At 34.3% G+C, this 21,843-nt stretch overlaps 2 protein-coding genes across 2 annotated transcripts in view; both read left to right on the plus strand.

The window, feature by feature from the left end:
- LOC115244209 (solute carrier organic anion transporter family member 74D-like) overlaps window positions 1-9,224 on the plus strand; it is an 80,580-nt gene extending 71,356 nt beyond the window's left edge. Inside the window, exons 3-5 of the mRNA XM_029821666.1 lie at window positions 6,221-6,667; window positions 6,879-7,255; window positions 8,996-9,224. Coding sequence (XP_029677526.1) covers window positions 6,344-6,667; window positions 6,879-7,255; window positions 8,996-9,224 — 930 coding nt within the window. The 5' untranslated portion in view covers window positions 6,221-6,343. The remainder of the gene's footprint in view (window positions 1-6,220; window positions 6,668-6,878; window positions 7,256-8,995) is intronic.
- A 98-nt stretch (window positions 9,225-9,322) lies between these two features.
- LOC115244250 (solute carrier organic anion transporter family member 74D-like) lies at window positions 9,323-21,775 on the plus strand. Its single transcript, XM_029821763.1, has 7 exons — window positions 9,323-10,150; window positions 10,480-10,620; window positions 12,730-12,852; window positions 17,450-17,614; window positions 19,418-19,613; window positions 20,630-20,780; window positions 21,368-21,775. Exons 1-7 carry the CDS (start codon window positions 9,994-9,996, stop codon window positions 21,659-21,661), a joined length of 1,227 nt encoding a protein of 408 aa, XP_029677623.1. The 5' UTR covers window positions 9,323-9,993; the 3' UTR covers window positions 21,662-21,775.
- Window positions 21,776-21,843: the final 68 nt, after the last annotated feature.

Raw genomic sequence — 21,843 nt, forward strand, 5'->3', positions numbered from 1 at the left:
GAAAATGTATTCCCCGCGATTGCCTGCATAAAGTTTCGCGTCCATCAGTGAGGAAAAACCGCGCGAATTAATGCGTGTTTTGTGTGTGTTCTTTTGCGAACATCAGTGAAAAACCGAAAGTTTCAAATCCTAGCCCCTGAGCTCTTGAGTGGTGCGGACGGATTCGTCGTTTGCGTATGATTAATATCGCGGCCATTGAATCCAACTAGGTTGCAAACATCTGCGTGCGATGTGGAAATACGGCGCCACAATTAATGCTGGATCAGACAGAAAGTTTATCCGCGGAAATAAAGCGAAAATGTAGGTGCGAATAGTGAGTGCATTATAATTTGCGAAAGAGCTATCGTACAGTATCCGAGATGAGAAAAGACACGAGCAAAACGTAGCAAAATACAAACGTATATGAAACGTCAGAAATTAGGAGAAAGAAATGATTCTGCGCATTTAATGAGAAACAAAAATAATTTAAAATTTTGTTTGATAACGATTTAATTTACAAATATTAATAATATTCGCGTAATCTTATTACAATCTTTTAATACACAATAATTTTTTAAATTTTGTTGCATTTAACTTTGCTACGACACTTTTCGCGTAAATAACGTTTTATCGGAATGTCGTAGAATAGAGTATATATAATTCTTATATAATATATAAAAAAAGAGTATATATGCGCGCGCGCGTAATTTCTAGAAATTTTTTTAAACAATAGATAACTTTGAAAATTTTTATATTTAACGTTGTTTTTTATATATTGATTGTAAAATAATTTATAATTTAAAAATCGGCTTTTCTGTATGGCCATACATTCGATACTATTTTACTATCAAGATTTTATCGTTAAAAGGATGGATTAATAGATAGAAGAAATTAATCATTTTTTTCTCCTGCGTTTGTGACAATGTATAACAATATATTGTTGAGATACATAGTTTAGGGAACTGCGTAAATTTTTTTTTTAATTTATGCAGACAGTAGCACACATGGAACGACGAGTGCGTTGAGTGAACTTGACAGATGGTTTTTCGCTTCTTATCGCGAGGGCGCATTTAACGGTGTAGGGGTCTGTTTATATACAAGTTTATGGATAACCTATTTGAAAGAAAGAGAAAGAGAGACATCGCTGCCCGCATGTGATTCGTTTTCCTTTACTTTTATCTAATAGCAAAATTCTCAAGATACGATGTGCAACATAAACAATAAATTACGGTTATTAACAAAAGAAAAGCGATATTGCAAATCAAAATTATAATAAAAATTTTAATTAGAGGACTTTACAGATCGTAAAATAAAATTACAAACGAAAAGAGGTCATTCAACAGAAATTTGTAGATCAGCAATTAAATTTACCAATGAAATCATTTATCGAAGACAAGCGATTAGAGATTCACATAAATAACGAGAGCTTTCAAATAAACGCAAACAATAAGAATTGAAATTAAAGTTTAGTATTGCATAATCTGAAAATCTTTGCAACATGGCTCAATGAGAGATTGATTATCATTCGCGCGTTGTAAATGATAAATTATTAATTTGATTCAACGCGGATCGATCTCGCTTTCCTTTTCGAATTAAATTGATAAATTTGATCACTCGATATACTGACATTACCATGTACGGTTCATTTAACCGTACATATGTAAATTGAAAGCGCAATTAATAAATTACGAAATGGATACCGTACGAATATGAGAATGTTTTAATGGTTTTTCTTTCAATAAACGATTATGGCTGCAACTGGGAGAACGGTGTCACGTAAGTGCGTGTTAACGTTTTAAACAGCAATTTTTGTCTTTGATAGAGAGAATGTCGAGTTTATCATTATAGTCATTAATAGCGATTATACTTCTCTTTTCAGCAAAGATATTCTAGTTCTAAAAGTGAGATTAGATATATTACTATAAAAACGGAATTCATAAACCTCGATGTTGATTTAAATATATCGACCCATATCCAGATTATCTCTAATGATAATTTTTTGTCACGTGATCTGATAATCATGTTTCTAATTATACAACGCACTGCTTTAACAATAAAAATTAATAATTAATAAAATTGATAACCATCGATCAAAAAATTTGAAATTTACATTTAATCCATTAGTATATGATAAGAAAACAATAAATGCTATTTTAAATAATTTTATATCCATGCAATATTAATATCCTAATTTAATATCTATATGTAAATTAAAATGAAAGCTTATAATATATCCTTTAGACACAATATCTTGTATTTCAAGCGAGCTTTGTAAATTTGGAGTCGATTCACTTCAATATCGGTCGAAAATATTTGCGATAGTGGATGATCATAATCGACTCATCAACGATACTGGGTCACGTGGCCAATGACGAAAGGATCTCTTTTGAATCGCTCTGTATGACAACGTGCTACACGCTGGCATTGAGGTGTAACCTAAGCAGAATAGGCTAACCAACTAACCACGAGACCACGTCAGTAGGACAGTGAAAGGCGACCTAGACCAAGTCTCTCTCCAGCCGCGCTCAGTGCAACGTTGGAACTTAACAGAGAGAAAGATATAGGGAGATGCAAAGGGAGAAAAAGAGAGAGAGAGAGAGAAAGAGACGCACGTGTCCTGCGCGCGTGTGTTTAGCAGCGCGTGTGCGGCGCGTGTCAGCATCCACACGCATGCTGCCGATGCGCTCGCCGATGTGCGTATCGTGAGGGAAAAATAGAGTTGCAACGGGGGAGTCGCCGTTAGCTTTTGCAGGGATATTTTAAACGGCCTCGCTGTCGGAAGTAGAGTTTAAAGCGCCATTAATGTTTTAACGTTAAATTATTTTAGCCGCGGGCCTTTCCCGACCGAGTCGGACACCTTATGTCCAGCGTTAAATAACTTTACGGGCGTTGTCTCCGCTTTCGCCATTTATTAATTTATCTCGGCTGTTCGATTTTTGCGGAAAAAAATGCGTCATTTCTCGAATGCGTTGCATTCTGGCCAGCTGTATGTCGCCTGCGAACTTCTTTATCTTTACTGGCCGCGTGTGGGCTTTCCTGGGAAACGGTTACAAAATGTTAGAGTCTCCATTCAAGCCTACGGGCGACATACCAGAGATAATTTATTACCGGAAATTTCTTCCCTGTAATTGCGTCATCGCACCTGGTTCTACGCCGCACGCAGGAATGGATAGACGAAGTCACGTTTTCATATGAAAGACCCTGCGGTTATGTATACTATGTATTAGTAATGACGGACACCGACGCATTCTGGAGGGCACATTTGGTAGCGTGTATTTGATATTAGGTAGTTATTTGAAAGTAAAAGAGCATTATGTATGCGTATCATTATGTTTGATCTCAATTTTATTTGATTCTGTCTTTCTTTTGCGCCGCAATACGCAGTGTTATGCACAATAAATTTTAATGCGGCGATGTGACAGTTCAAAGTACAAAAGTTGTATATATTTTTATTTATATGCTAACTATAATATTTATATTATAATTTATTATAATTAGTCCTACTATCGTTTGGACGCGCGTATCTGAATCTGCATCTGAAAAAAATAGACGAAATATTTATTAATTCGTAGAAAAATAAGAGAGATTGAATAATAATCAACGCGATTTCTAGAATTTTAAAAATGCTTTTTTAAATAATATATAGATATTTGTTTGTTACTTTGCAAATTTATTTATTTTTTAATTAATTCAACTACGAAAAATTTAGGATTGTTTTAAGCGACTAGAACTGCTAACACGCGCGGCTCTCAACTTGATTTTTGCGACTGATTCATTCGTGATATATTTGTGGGTCGGAGCTGGTTCTGTACAGAAGATTTTCACTCTGCGGTGGCGCGGTGGGGTAAGGGCGGCGACTTGTCCGAAAAGGATTTACGATCGACAAAAACGCGCTCTCGCAGAATTTCGCCATCGCGACCAACCGACCGTTCGAAGCGACGAGAGAGTCGGTCCTTTCGATTTCGTTCTCGTTGCGAGATTGCAACTTCTCTCTCGATGCCCCCCGACTCGTGCTGTGGGAAAAGCACGGTATACGAAGATAAAAATAACAATTTTCGATTACCTCCTTGGTCGTCGAAAAAAGAAAGTCTGTCTAAGTCTGCGTTCCAGGAGAGAAATCATTTCAACGGCGATATAATTTTGATCGAAATGTCAAGATATAATTATGCTAATCGTGTGTCAATTGTTATAAATTTTTTCGACAGCAAATTTTTTCCCAAAATTGATAATTATTTATAATTATCATTTGAATATATAGGGGAGAATAATTAAATTAAATGCAATTTTGAAATTTAAAGATATATGGAAAATAAGAGATTGTCGATTTTGTAATATTACATAAAATGATAAGATATGCTCATTGATTAACACGCAGACACTAGATCTATATCTGTTTTCAAGACGGCCGCGAACTTCATCCTAATTTTCATGCTCGCACAGTGCATGCTAGTGAATGGCGAATGTTATAGGGTCAATGGCGCGTAGAAACGGCGCCGTAGCACCGTAAACAGATTCGTATTCTTAGACAGGATTTTAGGGGTCAGCCACCATACGTCGTTAAGCCATTAACGATGATATAAAATCCGCTCGCTAACGCACGCGATGATGTTCCGCAATTTCCGCGCTGTTTATTCAGCATTGCTGGTTGATCAAACTGCGAGTATATATATCTGCTTTGGAAGATTCTACGATTGAAAGTAACGATTAATTCCGCGAGCATTCAATCATTAGATTTGTTGTTCTTTTATTATTGATAATTGTATATTATTTTGAATTTAAGATAATATATATGTATAGTAAGTATTACTATCTTAAAATTATAGGTATAATTATATTTTAAAATTATATTTGTAAAGTGATAACAAATGATCAATAAGTATAATACTTAGTAAAACATGTTATTATCTTGGAAAGAGCAATCAAAATCATATTATTTTTATATAGGAAAAGTTATCTTATATCTGTTCATAATATCTCTAATACTAATACCGAATCAAAGTATACCATACTTCAAAGTATGTTTTAGTTTTTTGACATAGATAGGAATAATATTCGAAAATGCAGGATTGTGTAAGCTAAAAGTTTAAGATTACACATCAAAATGCAGAAACTGGGTAATAAAAATCAAACTTCTATTCGATAAAAATTCTATTTTAAACAAATTTAATTTTCAAGGATATTTGAAATTATTTTTATAGGAACCATGTTTTTGTAGGCAATCTTTTTCGTATTTTTAAAAGGGTAGAATATACAATCAAATTTTCTAACTTCAAGCTTGTAGCATATTAATTACGTTCGTACTTCTCTAATCTTACAAATTAAGAAGCGGATCTGTGCGTTACGAGAATACATGTTTTCGAACGCGTAAGTTGGCGTGTAACTACGAAGAAATCCCAAAGCGAAAGTGAGAACGCGTCTTCGCTATCATACATATTCAGCTGTAGCGCGACGTTCTAGCGCACAAACTCCTACTCATGCTGTCAGTGAAAACCGCACCGATGCGATAGCCCGTAGAATGGAACGCGAGGGAAATGAGGAAAGTCGGGCACCGATGAAAGTGAGAGGACGCCGACTACAGGGTGTCTCTCAGGCAGATGATATTCCACAGTCGATCGCGAGAGAAAGGGGTCTATCTCTAAAACCGGGTTAAATCAGCAAATAAGCGTTATTTGTAATTAAATATATTTGAAAAAAATGATTTCACACACAAATTTTTATACAAAACTATTTAAAAATCAACGCTTTTTCACGATTATTTGTTGATATTTATTTGTGCTCGTTTGTTTGATCTGGATCAGACTAAATGGAGTCGCAAAAAAGACACAAGAGAGACTTGATTTACTCTAAGTAAGGTTCACACAGAATGAATGGAATTTTTTAATGATAAATAATTTTTGTAACGTCTAAATTATCTAAAAATATATTTGTGTAAGTTCTATTAAATATACGGATTCTCGCCTAAGACAGATCGCGAATTGATACAAATGTGCTCTACATTGTAGATTAATGAACGGATTAAATCGCGTAGAGAGAGTTGATAGTTAAGATGATGATTATTATAAACGCCGAAAATTATCAACGATTCCGACAATTTATGAAATATCGATATATCTTAAAAATATTAAGATTATTAAAAAGATCACACATTAATTTTACGAAGAAATGCATCTTTCACAATTTCACAATCGTCTTGTTTTTTTATTATATATATGTCTAACGTCTTTTTTACTTCTGATTACAGATTGATCATTTCAATATCAACTTTCTGAGCGGCTAAGAGGTTTCCAGGAAGAATCTCGGCTAGAACTTAGTAAAGTTGCAAAAGACGCAGGAGGAGCGACCGTATCGCGCAAAGAGAAGAATAATGGCAGGCGAGGACACGCAGATTTTGTCAAACGGTAACGTGGAGGTCTTGACGATCATTCCTCCGAAGATGGCAAACGGAAACGGGCTAATATGCGGCGGCAAGCAGCACAACAACAACGGCTCGATACCGAACGGGAAGCTGCACGGCGGGATCGGCGCCGCGGAGAACGGCAAGCTGATCATGCCGGACGAGAGATCGAGTAGCCTTCATACAGAGTTCGACGATGCCGATATTTCCTGCGGATGGGGTCCCTGTAGGCCCCATTGGTTGCAGTACTTTGCTACGAAGCAAGCTTTCCTGGTGACCTTCTGCCTCACCTGGGTCAGTATATCGAACAAGCGATTTTATCATTTTCGTATCAGATCTGATTTTCGTATCTTTCATATAGAGAATTACAAATGGTTTTTTTTTTTTGGAAGCGAAGGGACAGAAATTAAATATTTTTTGAGCTTTTTTGATGGTACTCTTAATTGACATATTCATCTTGCTGGAGTTGGCGTAAAATATCTTTATTCTTTTTGTCGATATACAGGTGCTTCAGGGCATGTACTATACGTACTTCGTCTCCGTCATCACGACAATAGAGAAGCTCTTCCAGATCCAGTCGAAGACGACGGGCATCATCATGTCGGCCACGGAGATCGGTCAGATCGGATCGTCCCTATTACTTACGTACTATGGTGGCCAAGGTCACCGGCCCAAGTGGATAGCCTGGGGCATGATCCTCTTCGCCGTGAGCTCGTTCACCTGTTCGTTACCTCACTTTATCTTCGGTGAACAGCTGATTCTTCAAAACGAGATGCTGCTCAGCGGCATCGAGCCCGGCGGTGACGGCCGCGGGCTTAACAATACTGATCCCATACCGGCGAATCTCTGCAAGTTCCCGGAAAGGAACGGCACATTAGACGGGTGAGTACTATGCTGTCATAATTCTTCTTCGGGTTATCTTCCGCTATTCGTAGATTCTTAATGAGTGACGCCTCCCGGCTAAATTTGACAAAGGACGGCAATTCATCATAATGAAGAAAAATGTCTTCATTAGCTTTAACCTTCGTGATTAAATAGTAGCTAGCTTAATAGTAGTGATCACCAAACAGTAGAGAATTAGAATTTATTAGTTGTAGTTATTTAATTAAATTAAATTTTGCACCATTTTTAGCAATTGTTTTATCAATTAGCGGCGTTTAATTCAATTAAGTCAATCGTATAATCAGTTTGATTAATATTATCAGTAGATTTGTATCGGTTATTTTTAGCCAGTTTATTATTATATAGTAATTTGAAGAGTTGGATAGATTATCTTTTTTAAAAAAGGCATAAAAATTAAAAACAAGCGTGTTGCAAATCATAAATCATTTTAATATATCTATCTGAAACGTTTTTCTCTCATTATGTAATCATTATAACTATATTTATATTCTTAATTTATTTTCTTTACCTAATAAGCCATGAAAGAACATGCCCATTTATTTATATTCGTTTATTAGTCAATGGAAAAACGTTTATGACACGATTGAAGAAAATTTATGATCGTTGTTGATTACAATGTGTCCCATGGAAGAATAAGGCGGTATGAAAATGGTCAGTTGTATTATCGTTTTAAGCAGAGGTATACGATATAATCGTTTGCCGTAAACACGCGATATAAGGTGGAATACGCCAAAGTAATAGAGTTTTGCCTTAAAATCGTATTGTACAAAAACCGGTTTGCGTTGCATTTCTGTAAGAGATGCACCAACGGTTTATGACCCGAAGGCAACTAACGAAACGAATTGCGCATTTTACATTACCACAAAGATCCTTTAGATCTTTTAAATGCCGCTGTTGGAAGAGTAAGATCGAGAGTATAAAATTAGAACATTTTAATTATTCATTTGCTAATATATACGAGACAATACTAATATACAAAAAAAAAAAAAAAATTATTTCATGCTAATAAAATAGAACGGTGTCAATTACATTTTCCTGATATCACGGGATCATTGTGCATTACACAGTGTACAGCTGCACTTATCGCCACGCGAAGAAAAATGATCGCATATCCGCGCATTCGGGTCGTTCCACGTGGGCGTCAGTTTTCTGATACAGTTCCGGAAATAGTTGATTATATATTTTAACATGAAATAGGATATAGTTATCGGTGGTAGATTTGGGTAATGATACATATTATAATATGCGATATTAATTTATCTAATACACTTGTATGTATATAAATACAGAGATTTGCAGAAGAGAGAAGGCAGATTTTTTGTGAATGCTAATATCTCAGAAACTTTTATATTATTCTAAAATTATTGGTTTTATGGATGTGATGATTATATAAAATTTGATGTCCTAAAGATCAGAAATTTTTTTTAGTTATCAATTTACAATAAATCTTTTATCTCTCTTTCTCTCTTTGCTCTCTCTTTTGTAATTAGTTTTAATTTTTTAAATTTCTGACACATAAATACATGGTATCTATAATATTACTCTAATGCATTTGCTTTTTTATTTTTTTATAGTATAATATACAAGTATATATTACAAGAGATTATTTAAAATTAAGTAATATTTGTGTTAATGTCTATATCGAGGCATTCTCGTTGAAGTAAAAAATATAATGCTTTATGATTAATTTTATTATATTTTTGTCCTGTTTTCTTGAAGATGGAATATATCGACGGCCGGATCGCACACCGATTCGGCGGAATATTGCGAGGGTGATTTTCTCATGGAGCAGAGAATACAGAGCAAGATAACCACGGTGGTGCTTGCGATATTTTTCGTATCATTGCTCGGCGTAGGAATGGGTCAAACGGCGGTGTATACTCTCGGTATACCGTACATCGACGACAACGTGGCCAGCAGAGAGAATTATTTCATGCTAATAAAATAGAACGGTGTCAATTACATTTTCCTGATATCACGGGATCATTGTGCATTACACAGTGTACAGCTGCACTTATCGCCACGCGAAGAAAAATGATCGCATATCCGCGCATTCGGGTCGTTCCACGTGGGCGTCAGTTTTCTGATACAGTTCCGGAAATAGTTGATTATATATTTTAACATGAAATAGGATATAGTTATCGGTGGTAGATTTGGGTAATGATACATATTATAATATGCGATATTAATTTATCTAATACACTTGTATGTATATAAATACAGAGATTTGCAGAAGAGAGAAGGCAGATTTTTTGTGAATGCTAATATCTCAGAAACTTTTATATTATTCTAAAATTATTGGTTTTATGGATGTGATGATTATATAAAATTTGATGTCCTAAAGATCAGAAATTTTTTTTAGTTATCAATTTACAATAAATCTTTTATCTCTCTTTCTCTCTTTGCTCTCTCTTTTGTAATTAGTTTTAATTTTTTAAATTTCTGACACATAAATACATGGTATCTATAATATTACTCTAATGCATTTGCTTTTTTATTTTTTTATAGTATAATATACAAGTATATATTACAAGAGATTATTTAAAATTAAGTAATATTTGTGTTAATGTCTATATCGAGGCATTCTCGTTGAAGTAAAAAATATAATGCTTTATGATTAATTTTATTATATTTTTGTCCTGTTTTCTTGAAGATGGAATATATCGACGGCCGGATCGCACACCGATTCGGCGGAATATTGCGAGGGTGATTTTCTCATGGAGCAGAGAATACAGAGCAAGATAACCACGGTGGTGCTTGCGATATTTTTCGTATCATTGCTCGGCGTAGGAATGGGTCAAACGGCGGTGTATACTCTCGGTATACCGTACATCGACGACAACGTGGCCAGCAGAGAGAGCCCTTTATATTTCGGTAAATTTCCTTATCAATTTGCAAGAGTGACTACTCTTATCTGTCTTTTTTCTTATATATTTTTTATTGTAATATATCGTACACACAGATATTAATGTTCTTTTTAATGAGAATCAGTTTTCTACTTACTTAAGCTATTCGAATATTTACATTTATTAAATTTTATTGGAAAAACACTTAATAATTTTTCAATATATAAATTATTATTATTATTATAATATAAATTATTATTCTTGTAATATGAAAATTTATTTATTTATTTTCCAAAGAGATTATTGTTTGTGATGTGGAACATAGATTTGAAAACACCATTTGCTTTTGTGCAATAGCAATCACCATCGGGGTGCGGATTCTCGGTCCAGCATTAGGCTTCATTCTGGGTTCCTTATGCACGATGGTCTATGCAGACTTGACAAGGACTCCACAAATCACGCCGACGGATCCAAGATGGGTCGGTGCTTGGTGGCTTGGTAAGTTTATGAATCGTAATACTTATCGAAGATGATGGCTAACTTAATTCCAAGGAACGATAATATTCTTTTTCTAAGCTGATTACATTGAAACGAAAAATTCGCAAAAAGTTTCGTTTCAGCTTATAAAATCGAGTATATAATTGACCTTTTATGATTTTTAATAAAGCATTTAACCTTCGATTCCAACTAGAAAGTTAAAAAAAAAACTTGGAGCTAAAAATCGCTCGACCTTCATCGTTCAAATTGCGTAGTTAGCATTGCATAAATCTATCTGCTTTTGTTACGTAGCCATGCTTTGTCTTTTGTACTTGTTGTTACATTGAAAGATGTTCGGCGACATAAAAAATAATTTTTCAAATGTGACAGCGGATGCGAGCGAGTTAGTTTCAGATGCGATATTATACAATCAATTATTCAAACAGCGATTATTCGAATATAATAATTTCCTCTATTTATACAATAACTAACTTCTATTTAAATATTTCATACGATTTTAATTATAAATTTTTGTTTATTGTCGATGTATCTGCCGATAATACTTATTGCTAAACGTCCTTAGATTTGATTATATATGGATAAAATTAAAATGTCTGCTAGTCTTTTGAAGATATTAATAAAAAAAAAAAAAAACAAATTTTCTGATGCACAGAAATAGACGCGTAATAAATATTTATATAATTTGTTCGTATATCATATGAGAAAATACGAAAGATAAACACGAGAATGTCGCATGTTAGAATGGATAATAACAAGTCATTTCAAAGGCAGCACAAGCCTTACAGTAACAAGCATTATAAGTAAATTCAAGGATATGACTGTTCAACGATTTTGAAGAATGACGAAAAAGAAACAAAGTTATTATGTGACATAATAAGTGTAAATTAGTGTACAAAATTCATATATTATAAAGAAATGAAGAACAATCATTAGAGATATGATGGATAAATGCAATACGTGAAAAAGAGGGAATTGATTCTTATACACGGAAAATTAACAAAGATTATACGATCAATTACTTGAAGAGTAAAGCAAAATAATTATTGCAAGATAAATACGAAGAAAATTGCAGTTCTCGAGAAAGAGCTTACTATAAGTAGATTTCGAAACGCACGCGATACAACGCATAAAAAAGTCAAAGACACTATTGTCAAGTCAAATCACTAAAAATAATAAAAGAGTAAAAAAAATGAGCGGAACGTGTAAATATATCGATCAACTAAAACCGATAAAACTAGACATTCTTGATATGCATTGCTCTGGTATGTCAGTGTATGAAATTTCTCGTACAACGAAGGTACCAGTAATAGAAATTAAAATTATTATTTCTAAATTTGAAAGATTCCTAGAAAGAAAACAATGTAACGCAGTACCTGCACGCTCACTTAGTGAAAATGAGTTACGAATAATTATTGAAGAAGCGATATTAAAGAATTTTAAGGCGATAGATGTGATGGTAAGACAACAAATTGATAGAAAAATGGGGAATGAAATAAAGAACATAATAAATATCAAAGAAGCACAAAAAGAAGTCATAAGCATGATGAAGTCAATTGATGATGAAGAAGAGAAAAAGGAAATGGAAGAACTCCTTGAAATGTAAGTTACGTATGTATAAGTTGTGTATGTTAAAATAATATATAAACAATATATAATCTTTATGTTATTTTAATATGTCATAAAACTTAGGAGAGAGCATCTCAATTTTATATACATTACCTACGCATCTTCCAAAGACGTTTAAGAATATTTGTATATATAAATTATTTATATACAATTTATATACAATTATTATGATGAAAGCGCGCGCGCGTGCATCTGTTATAATATAAATAGAATTATATATTATTTTCCAATTAAAGTTAGTCTCATCGTATGAATATTTTTTACTTTTTTCATTTAAAGAAACCACGTTTTTTTTCTATCTCAAAAAGTATTTCTCTCGCAGATAATCGATAACAGTGGGAGGGAAGGAAAAGTGCATCACTGTTGTCCAGTTTATTCGAATAATCGCTGTTTCACTATAATCCGCGAATTACGTTCGCGAGACGATGTTACTTACTTTTTGAGAATACTGGAAAATCTTTTTTCAAACGCGTATTGTTTCAGGATTAGTCCTCATCTCTGCAATGCTGATGTTCGTCAGCATTGGGATGTTCGCCTTCCCGACACGCTTGCCGAAGAGCAGGACACCCCCTCGACGAGCGGATGCCAAGAAGCCCAGTCTTCGAGGTAAGTCCTGATTTATCTTTCGGGGATTGCTCCGATCGCTCTTGGTCCGACTAGTCGGCCGTTTCGACCGCGTGGATTAGCTTAATCTGTTTTTATGACTCGCCGTAAGCTGCTTTGTGGCAGATTCTGTCTCTCTTTCCTTCATTGTCTCTCTGTCGCGCGATTTCCTGCGCGAAACGTCTAAAAGTCCTCGGAAAAAAAAAAGATAACTGGCGTAATCGTGTCGCGGTTTGGCTATGATATGTGTCTATTCTCGTTGCTGAAACGTAACGGCAGTAAATATACGTCATTGCTTTCTCTCTTTTTGCGATTACAACTCGTGATTTCCGATTGTGATACCTCGATATTTGATGGTAATTTATACTCGCGCGAACATTTATGGCGTACCGTTGCCCGTGATAATATTGCATCATCGCAAAAAATCGAATAAATCGCATAGAAGTAGAAGATTATTAAGTAAGAAGAATGATTAAAAAAGAAATTAATATCCTGTGAATAAAATTTTAAAAATAGATAAATACTTCGAAAACAAAAAATTCTATTTTCTTGTAATTAATATAAATATCATTTTTAAATGTTTAATTTTGTTAAGACAAATAATTGCGTTCGTATTGAAAAAAGCTCAAAGTTTTTTTAATGATGGCCTGATAGATTCGAGATGGCCATGTATACGCGTATAAATTATATATAGGGATATTGAAATAATTATTTTGAAGAAAACGCGGAGCATGATTGCCGTTAATAGCAAGTATTCTTGTTGAAAGGTTCGCACCGAAAGGTGAAATTCTGCACACTTGCCACTTGCCATAGTATCGAAGGTTAACGAGAATGCAAATAAAAGTCGGAGACAATGTGCTCTTCGTAAGTTAATCAGGAACTCACGATGATTTTGCCTGTAATCCGTTCTTTTGTGTGCATCAAGACAACGATACATGTTTTTTTAATGCACCCACTTTCTTTTAGTCCATTGATTTAATTATGTAAATTTAACTATATTTTTATTTTATTTGTCACTGTACTTAGAAGATGGACATAAAAGTATAAAGATTATTTAAAGATGGTTTCTGCCGAAACTAAATTTTTTCAACAAGCAAACTCTTTTTTCGTTTTAGTCATTACTAGTCTGCAAACTTGTTTATAACGACTTTTTAATTTTAATTACGAGAGATATCTTGTGTCTTTATAGCACAATGCTTATGTTGTGAATAGAAAATTATATACAGTCAAATCACTGCGAAAAATCTTTCGCTTAATTGTTCAGGAGTTAGAACATAAATATATACGTTCGATCTTTAACAAATCACATTTAAATCGCCTTGTTCTTTAATTCGCGCAAGAGTATATATGTTTTTAAATAATACAAGCCAAAAATAAAATTCACTTTCTCTTTCGAGATTTTTGAAATTCCTCATTAATTACACAAATCACCGTACAACTCGGCAACAACTTGTAGCTTGTTCCGAAAGCCCTGAAATCATCGGATGCTCCTTTAACGGACCCTCGGCGCGGGGATGGCGCATTCACCCGTGTGCGTTACACGCGCGTGTGCGTCGCGTGCGTGTGTACGCGCGCACGCCGCCGCTTTCTCTGCGTGTGTGCGTTAATAATAATGACTGACCGACTCGTGCACCGAGGTGGGGCAAGTTCACGGTCACGCGTCGTGCATAGAGACGGTGGTGGACACGTACGTGCGTATACGTTTTGCGCGTGTACGCGCGGACTAACGTGCGTGTGTCTCTCACTCTGCTTCTTTTTTTCTGTTTTTTTAAGTTCTGTCTCTCTCGCCCTCTTCCCCACCCCATCTCTGTCTCTTCCTCTCTCTCTCTCTCTCTTTCTCTCTCTCTTTCTCTACGTCATTTATATATGTGTTTGCTACAAGCCGTATTATTTACATACCGTCGCACTTAATTTGGCGATTCGCCTACGCAAAAGTCTTTTTTAATGCGTCCAACTTTTTAACTCGCATCTAGTGTTTTATTTATTATCGAACGCATTATTACATCTTGTTTCAAGCGAGTTTTTAATTTATGACGAATATTTGAATGTCATGTTTTAGACGTAGTTTATTTTCGCAAATCTCCGGATACACGGTTTTACACATATGTATACATATAGTTTTTAAGTAAATGACGCAATGGTAAATTATAATTATCGCAGTTGCGTATGTGATAAATATAAAAGTTAAATATATCTCGAATTTACAATAATTTTTAAGTTTGGAAGATTCTGTCTTGTGGTATCTTAATCTCGCTGATTGGACGTATACGAGAGTAGGCGAATTTAATTGCTGTCCAACTATTATACAATCATTAAGTTTGATGAACGCAATTACAACATGTATAACGCATATACGCCTATATACGTGTGTTTGCATATTGATCATATCAATTTACTTATATATTTTTTGCATGTTAATTAATTATTAATTTTACAAGAAAATTTGCAAAATCGATAGACCGTATCATATGTCCAAAATAAATGAATGTATATTATAATGATCGACACAACGTACACGTTCAGACCTTTAAAGGGCATTCTGTACGATAATACTCGGAGCTCAATGTTAGTCACGTTTGTCTACTCATGGTCTGTGGGACGTCCCTATGCGGGGTTGCCACGACTTCTAGCTGGGTTCTCTTGGATGCCTAGAAGACTCCTAGGCAGTCCTAGGCATGTAGCTTCGTTTGCACGCACAAGGTTACGCATATACTGTACACTCGCTATAGTATCATGCGAAAAAGATGCTCGACTGGTCTGAGTAGATAAATTAACATAGCGCGTTCAATAGAAAGAAAAATCAAATATATATTTATTTAGTTTCTCTTTCGACTGAATAAATTATAAAGTAGATAAACTCCTTGACCTTTTTTCCAATTTGAATAAATTTCATTTGGAAACACAAATTTTTCTAGATTTTAGATTAAGGAGATGCAGTTATCTGCATAGATAGATTAAAATAATCCTTGAACAGAAAAACAATTGTGAAAGGGAAAATATTCATTTAGCTTTTCTTATGGATGAGAAAATTGTAAAAATAATTTTAATTTTAATTAATTGGAGAAAATTAATCTTCATTGATTTGATTTTCGATTTCAATAAATCTGGTTTGGATTTGACGAATAAAAATACACGGAATACATGGAATTTTTAGTAATCCAAATTTTTTATTTGAAATATTTAAAAAAAAAAATTGTTTCATAATTTCGATGAAATTTTGATGATTATTAAAATTAAATAAATCTCAAGTTAATTTCAAAGTGCCATTTCTACCTACACATTTACATTATAACAGATATTTAAAAGGATACGAGTTTCTTATCTTAAGCTTTACTATTTACCCGGCTCATCGAAAGCGAAGAGAGACAGACGTGAATGTTCTCTTGTTCGGTTCGATCGTAAATCGACATGAGGAAGAGGGCAATCGTTTGGCGAGTCTTGATAATAATTTCGAACGTTTTAGACGTTTTCTTAATCGTTGAGCCTAGACTGTCGGCGAACTATAGTGAGTTTCCGAGCAGGTCTACATATACCCATTTCAATGGGTCAATACGTTCGGTCGGCCGAGCGGTATATCTTCGTCTGGCAGGGGCGCTTATAAAAGTCTATGCGTCTGCGACGCATCGATCTCCACCGATACTTACGTCAGGCGAAACTGCCAGTAAACGACCTCGTCGTTGTCCTCATCGAAATCGTATTAATAATCGTTTATCGGCGCGAAATCATTTGCCAAAGACGTTCTATAATGCAGAATCACGTACAGCGCAAGTTTCTTTCCTTTTACCTTCTCTCGGCGCGACTTTTTTCTCCTTTAGTCTCGCTCTCACCTCGCCCACCGTCGAGTTCTCTCAGATACTTGAGGAAAGATAATACGAGAGGAGAGAGGAAGACCGTCGGGGCTAATTAGCTCGCTCCTCGTAATCGAGCTCGTAAATATACGGAGAATTGCGGTGGAGACTCCGTCAGATTCGTAGGGAATAAGTATACAGCTCGAGTAGAGACAGAGAGATCAGGCGAGACCGAGACTAATAAGAGATAACCATGGCCACGCGTGTGCATCTCGCTCGTCGTGATGCATTCGCAGAGCCGGATTGCGACTAGGATATCGCTAATGTAAGCTCCGCGTAACCTTCGCCCATGAAACATGTAATATCTTGAGTCGATGACCCGTATACCTGTCGCATGTATGATGATACGAGACTCATTTGCTTAGATAAGATGATTACAATTAAATAGAAGGCATATATGGTTACCAAGATACTTGATGTCAAAACTTCAAAGAAACAATATAGCGTTCAATTAAAGGGCAAAAAAATATTTTTGTTTACCAAATAAAAATAAAAATACTGAATAATTTATTACTATTAGGCTGTGTTTTATATATCTATATCTATTTTTCAGCAATTTTCCAATAAGAAAAATAAAAAATAGTTTATTTTATAATTGATGATAAATATTTCTTCAACGATAATTGCAATTTGTCATCATGACAAATATAATTATGCGATAAATTATGTGAATTGACCGGATAATTATATTATATTAATTTTTACGTTTACACGTGCTTGGTGCTATAACACTTTGGCTGTCGCTGTTGCAGATTTCCCGAGTGCAGTGAAACGACTTTTGAAGAACGACATACTGATGTTTAGAACAGCGAGTAGCGTGCTGCACATCTTGCCGATCGCCGGTCTTTACACCTTCCTGCCGAAGTACCTCGAGAGCCAATTTCGTCTGCCGGCTCATCATGCGAACATGATCTCAGGTAATTATCGCGAATGAACATGCAAGCGGGGGCCCATGGATCTCGAACGTATACTCAATTATACAGTTCAGCAAGAAGGAATTTGAGAAAAAAATAATTTTTCCTTGCAATTTTCTCAATACGAATTTAATCTTAGAAATGGTTTATTTGAAAAATAAAGTAAGTTTTATTAAACAGTTGAAAAATATTTATTCAATTGTCCGCGTGATCAATAGCTTAATTTATAAATTTTCCGCAATATTTAGTTACGAAAATCTTATTAATCTTAATATTTGCAGCAAATTCCATTTAAAAAGTGAATATTTTAACAAAATACGTTAAAATAATTTCTTCTCACATTTTTAAATCAAATTTCTCAAAAATGTGACGGAGCATTTTGAAAAACAAAATTATATTTTAAATAATTCTTTTTTCTCAGTTTAAGAAAAGAGTTATTTTTTTGTTGAATTGCATTGTTACTAATGATCTGTGAGAGACATGAATCGTGTGCGAAATAACAGCAAAAATTTCTGGAAGATCGGCCGGGCAACGTCGCAAGATTTTGCCGCCGGATGTCCGTCGCGATTACGATGTAAAGTGGATAATTTGACGTAAATGACAGAACGGGCGTGTTATTCCATTCGCCGAAAAGAATTATTCTCTCACTTCGTTTGTTGTACGCCGAAACTTGCGACGCGAAATTTGCCGGTCAATTATACTGAATTACCTTTCTTACTTTTAACTTAAATTATATTAACATTTCGTATAACTCAAGATAAATATATATAATAATTTGCAATGATATTTCATATTTTTATTTTTTTTTTGTATTCTTAAGAATGTTACTTATAATTAATAAGTAATTTATGACATACGGAAGTTATAATGTTGCGAGTGAATAAGTGATATAATCCGTAGAACGAACTCGCGTATTTCTCGAGTATTAATTGTATGATGCCTTATTCTACGTGCGTGAGTGCGTGTGCGCGCACGCGCTAATTTATGATGATTGTTCTTCGTCGAGAATTGGCGCCGGTCGTAGAACAAGGCTGCGCTCCGCTTCTCTATTCTACTCCTCGTCATTCTGCGCCCAAGTATTAATCTATGGCTGTATTATTCGAGGAATAATTTAGTAGAAGTATCCGCCGTATTGTTGCGCGATACTATTATATTGATTTCGAATTATTTCATAGCCGCCCGATAAAGTTATGTAAAGCCAATGAAAGTATAAGTAGATCGTCTTGATCCCTTCGAACATTTTACGATCAATTTTCAGCATTACATTCAATTTTATTTCTGTGTACTTAATAATTTGTGAATATTAAAGATAAATATTTTATATTTTTATTGTGTGTGCGTTTAAGATATTAGACAAAATTAAATAAAATTGGCCAGTATAGTTTTTGAAGTTTTAATAATAATAATTATTATTATTATTACTAGAATCTTAGAATCTTTATATTAAAGATATATTTTTATTGTGTGTGCGTTTAAGATATTAGACAAAATTAAATAAAATTGGCCAGTATAGTTTTTGAAGTTTTAATAGTTTTAATAATTATTATTATTACTAGAATCTTAGAATCTTTTTTTACTTTTGTATAAATATATTGATATTAAAAAAGCATAGTTTTTTGCACTTTTCAGATTGGAAAACTACATTTTGTTTATTTAATAAGTAAAATTTTTATTAATGAAATGTATGTGCTTTAAAATAAAGTCATGGTGGTCATCCTTTGATTCCCATGACTAGACTATGACGCAAAATATGAATTACCAGGTGAATGGCTTTCGACGATATAATGAGCGTGATTTTTTGCACAGGTGTTGGCGGCATCCTAGTTATGGGATTGGGTATTATAATTAGTGGCGTATTTATCTTGAGAGCGAAGCCCAACGCGAGGTTCGTCGCAGCCTGGATCGCCTTCACTGCGGTCGTTTACGCGATCGGCATGAGCGTATTGATGTTCATTGGTTGTCCGATGGACGATTTCGCAGGGCTTGTGTCACATCCCGACGGGTAAGAAAAATCTTATCGAATCTAATAAAACTTAAGTATGTCAATAAATTTGCTTCCGCAATTATACTTGATGCAGATCTCTTAGAGAAGGAAATATTCAGGTTCTTAAATTATGAATAAGTTGAAAAAAGTTTTACCGAGAGACAAATAGCAATTATTATATATAAAAAAATTTTTTATTTTTGTGTAAATTATAGTGTTCATTCGTATTATTAAAGTAAGATATCTGAAATAATATTAGCATTCGCAAAAACATAAATATCTTAAAGATTTTTTGCGATCTGAAATTAAATGACATAAGTCTTTGTCACATTTTGATATAGTATCGTTAACGATCATAAAAATAAAATTATTTTAATTATTTATTGTTAACAATCTTTTCGAAAGCATCCAACTCATGTAACATTGTTACAAAAATTTCGCGATTGCTGCTTTGTCTATATGTAAACGGCAAAGCTGGCGGATGTCGATCGTATGTTTAACAAAAAACAACGTGTTCGAATACGTATCCTATTAGAATGCGCATCGTAAATATATGTATCGGAAACGCGTGAGAGAGAATTTTTCGCTCTCCCTTGTCTTATTTACAAGTCAACAATATCTTCCGGTTCTTCCACATACATATATTTTGAGCTTTCCTGATTCGGCATTTTGTTTAGTCGCAAAGAAATCCTCGATCGTAACTTTGTTCATTTTATAATATTACACAAACCATTATATCCCGCTATCATTTATTAAACACGGGCAAAAAATTTAATATAGATTTGTAATTTAAGGGCTGGATTTAAATAATGCTGACAGTTTAATTGATTTTTAAGCAGCTACAAATTGCTGGATACTATAAAGATGTATCCATCACATATAATCTCTTATATTTACATATTTATATATTATATTATATAAAAATTATAAAACTGCACTGGGGGAAAAAGTTTAATGATATGCTCGAATTATACCGGGATAATTATTTTTTAATTTAAAGCTTAATTTGAAAAGCGAAATCGACGTTTTCGCAGACTTTCCAGCTTCGAGCCGACCTGTGAGGCTACCTGCGGCTGCGACCGAAATAAGTTCAGTCCAATCTGCGGCGCGGATGGTAGAACGTATTTCTCCGCGTGTCACGCAGGCTGCTCGAATTATACGGTCTCCGACGGCAAAGTGGAATCGGTAAGTGCTAAGCTCAGTAGAACCAACACTCAGGATAGGACATGCTCTGTGATGACACGTTTGTTCGAACGAAATTACGCGGGATACGCGATGGTAATTGAAACGGTCATCAGTTTAGAAACACCGTAAAAATTGAGATTGCTGCCGAGTCATTTCAGAAAACAATACAAAATTCTGGAGTCTTTTGCTCTTGAATAAAATGAAATATTTAGATAGCAATACACATATATCGTATTACTGTGCCGATTATATTTAATATTATTATCATGTATCATTATTGTGTTAAGATTAATTTTGGGTTACGCACTCGACACTTCTTTTTTATTTTTGAATATCAAAGTATTGTGTTTAAATTTCTGAGTACATATACGAGCAACTTAATTTTGAGGCAGAACATTATTTAGCAATTATAAAAATTTTAATAAAGAAAAAAAGGCACTGACTCACATGTAAAACAATTTTTAAAAATTTGGAATAAAAAATGGCCAATAAATGAGCAAACGACAAATATATTGCGAATTAACAAAAAATTATATTGTTTATTGCAACTTTCTTTCTCTGATAATGTTACATTTGGTGTTTCACAGTTTTATAACTGTCAATGCATCGGACAGAACCTCACGGTACCGGAAGCAGTCATCAGCACGGCGACGATCGGTTACTGTAAACTCGAGTGCAGCAACTTTTGGGTTTATATGATCCTGTTTTCGGTCTTCGTTTTTATCCATTCGACTAGCGAGGTAGGCTCCATGTTGCTCATTCTGCGATGCGTGGATCCCAGGGACAAGGCCATGGCGCTCGGTCTGATACAGTTCGCCATCGGTTTGTTCGGTAATTACTTGATGAGACATTATTTTCAACAGTGGAGGTATATAACATGACGCGTCTTTATACAAGAACTTGTTTGATCCGAATAAAACGAGAAAGTAAACGCCTGAAGTTTGATAAAAAATTCTCGGTTTTGAAAAAAATCTTAGGAGTTTATAATCATGTTTATATACATGAATCTTTTTTTATAATGCAAAATAAAGTAATTACGAATTGATTAGGATTAAAAAAAAAA

Source organism: Formica exsecta, unplaced genomic scaffold, assembly GCF_003651465.1.
Source record: "Formica exsecta isolate Colony F162 unplaced genomic scaffold, ASM365146v1 scaffold80, whole genome shotgun sequence".
Lineage (NCBI taxonomy): Eukaryota > Metazoa > Arthropoda > Insecta > Hymenoptera > Formicidae > Formica > Formica exsecta.

What these genes read in the sequence shown, in the direction of transcription:
- LOC115244250 (XM_029821763.1), top strand. Translation starts at nt 9,994, where the DNA reads ATGGAGCAGAGAATACAGAGCAAGATAACCACGGTGGTGCTTGCGATA. An exon ending in TCATGCGAACATGATCTCAG is followed by an intron (nt 17,615 to 19,417) that starts GTAATTATCGCG and finishes TTTTTTGCACAG; the next exon opens with GTGTTGGCGGCATCCTAGTT. An exon ending in CTTGTGTCACATCCCGACGG is followed by an intron (nt 19,614 to 20,629) that starts GTAAGAAAAATC and finishes ACGTTTTCGCAG; the next exon opens with ACTTTCCAGCTTCGAGCCGA.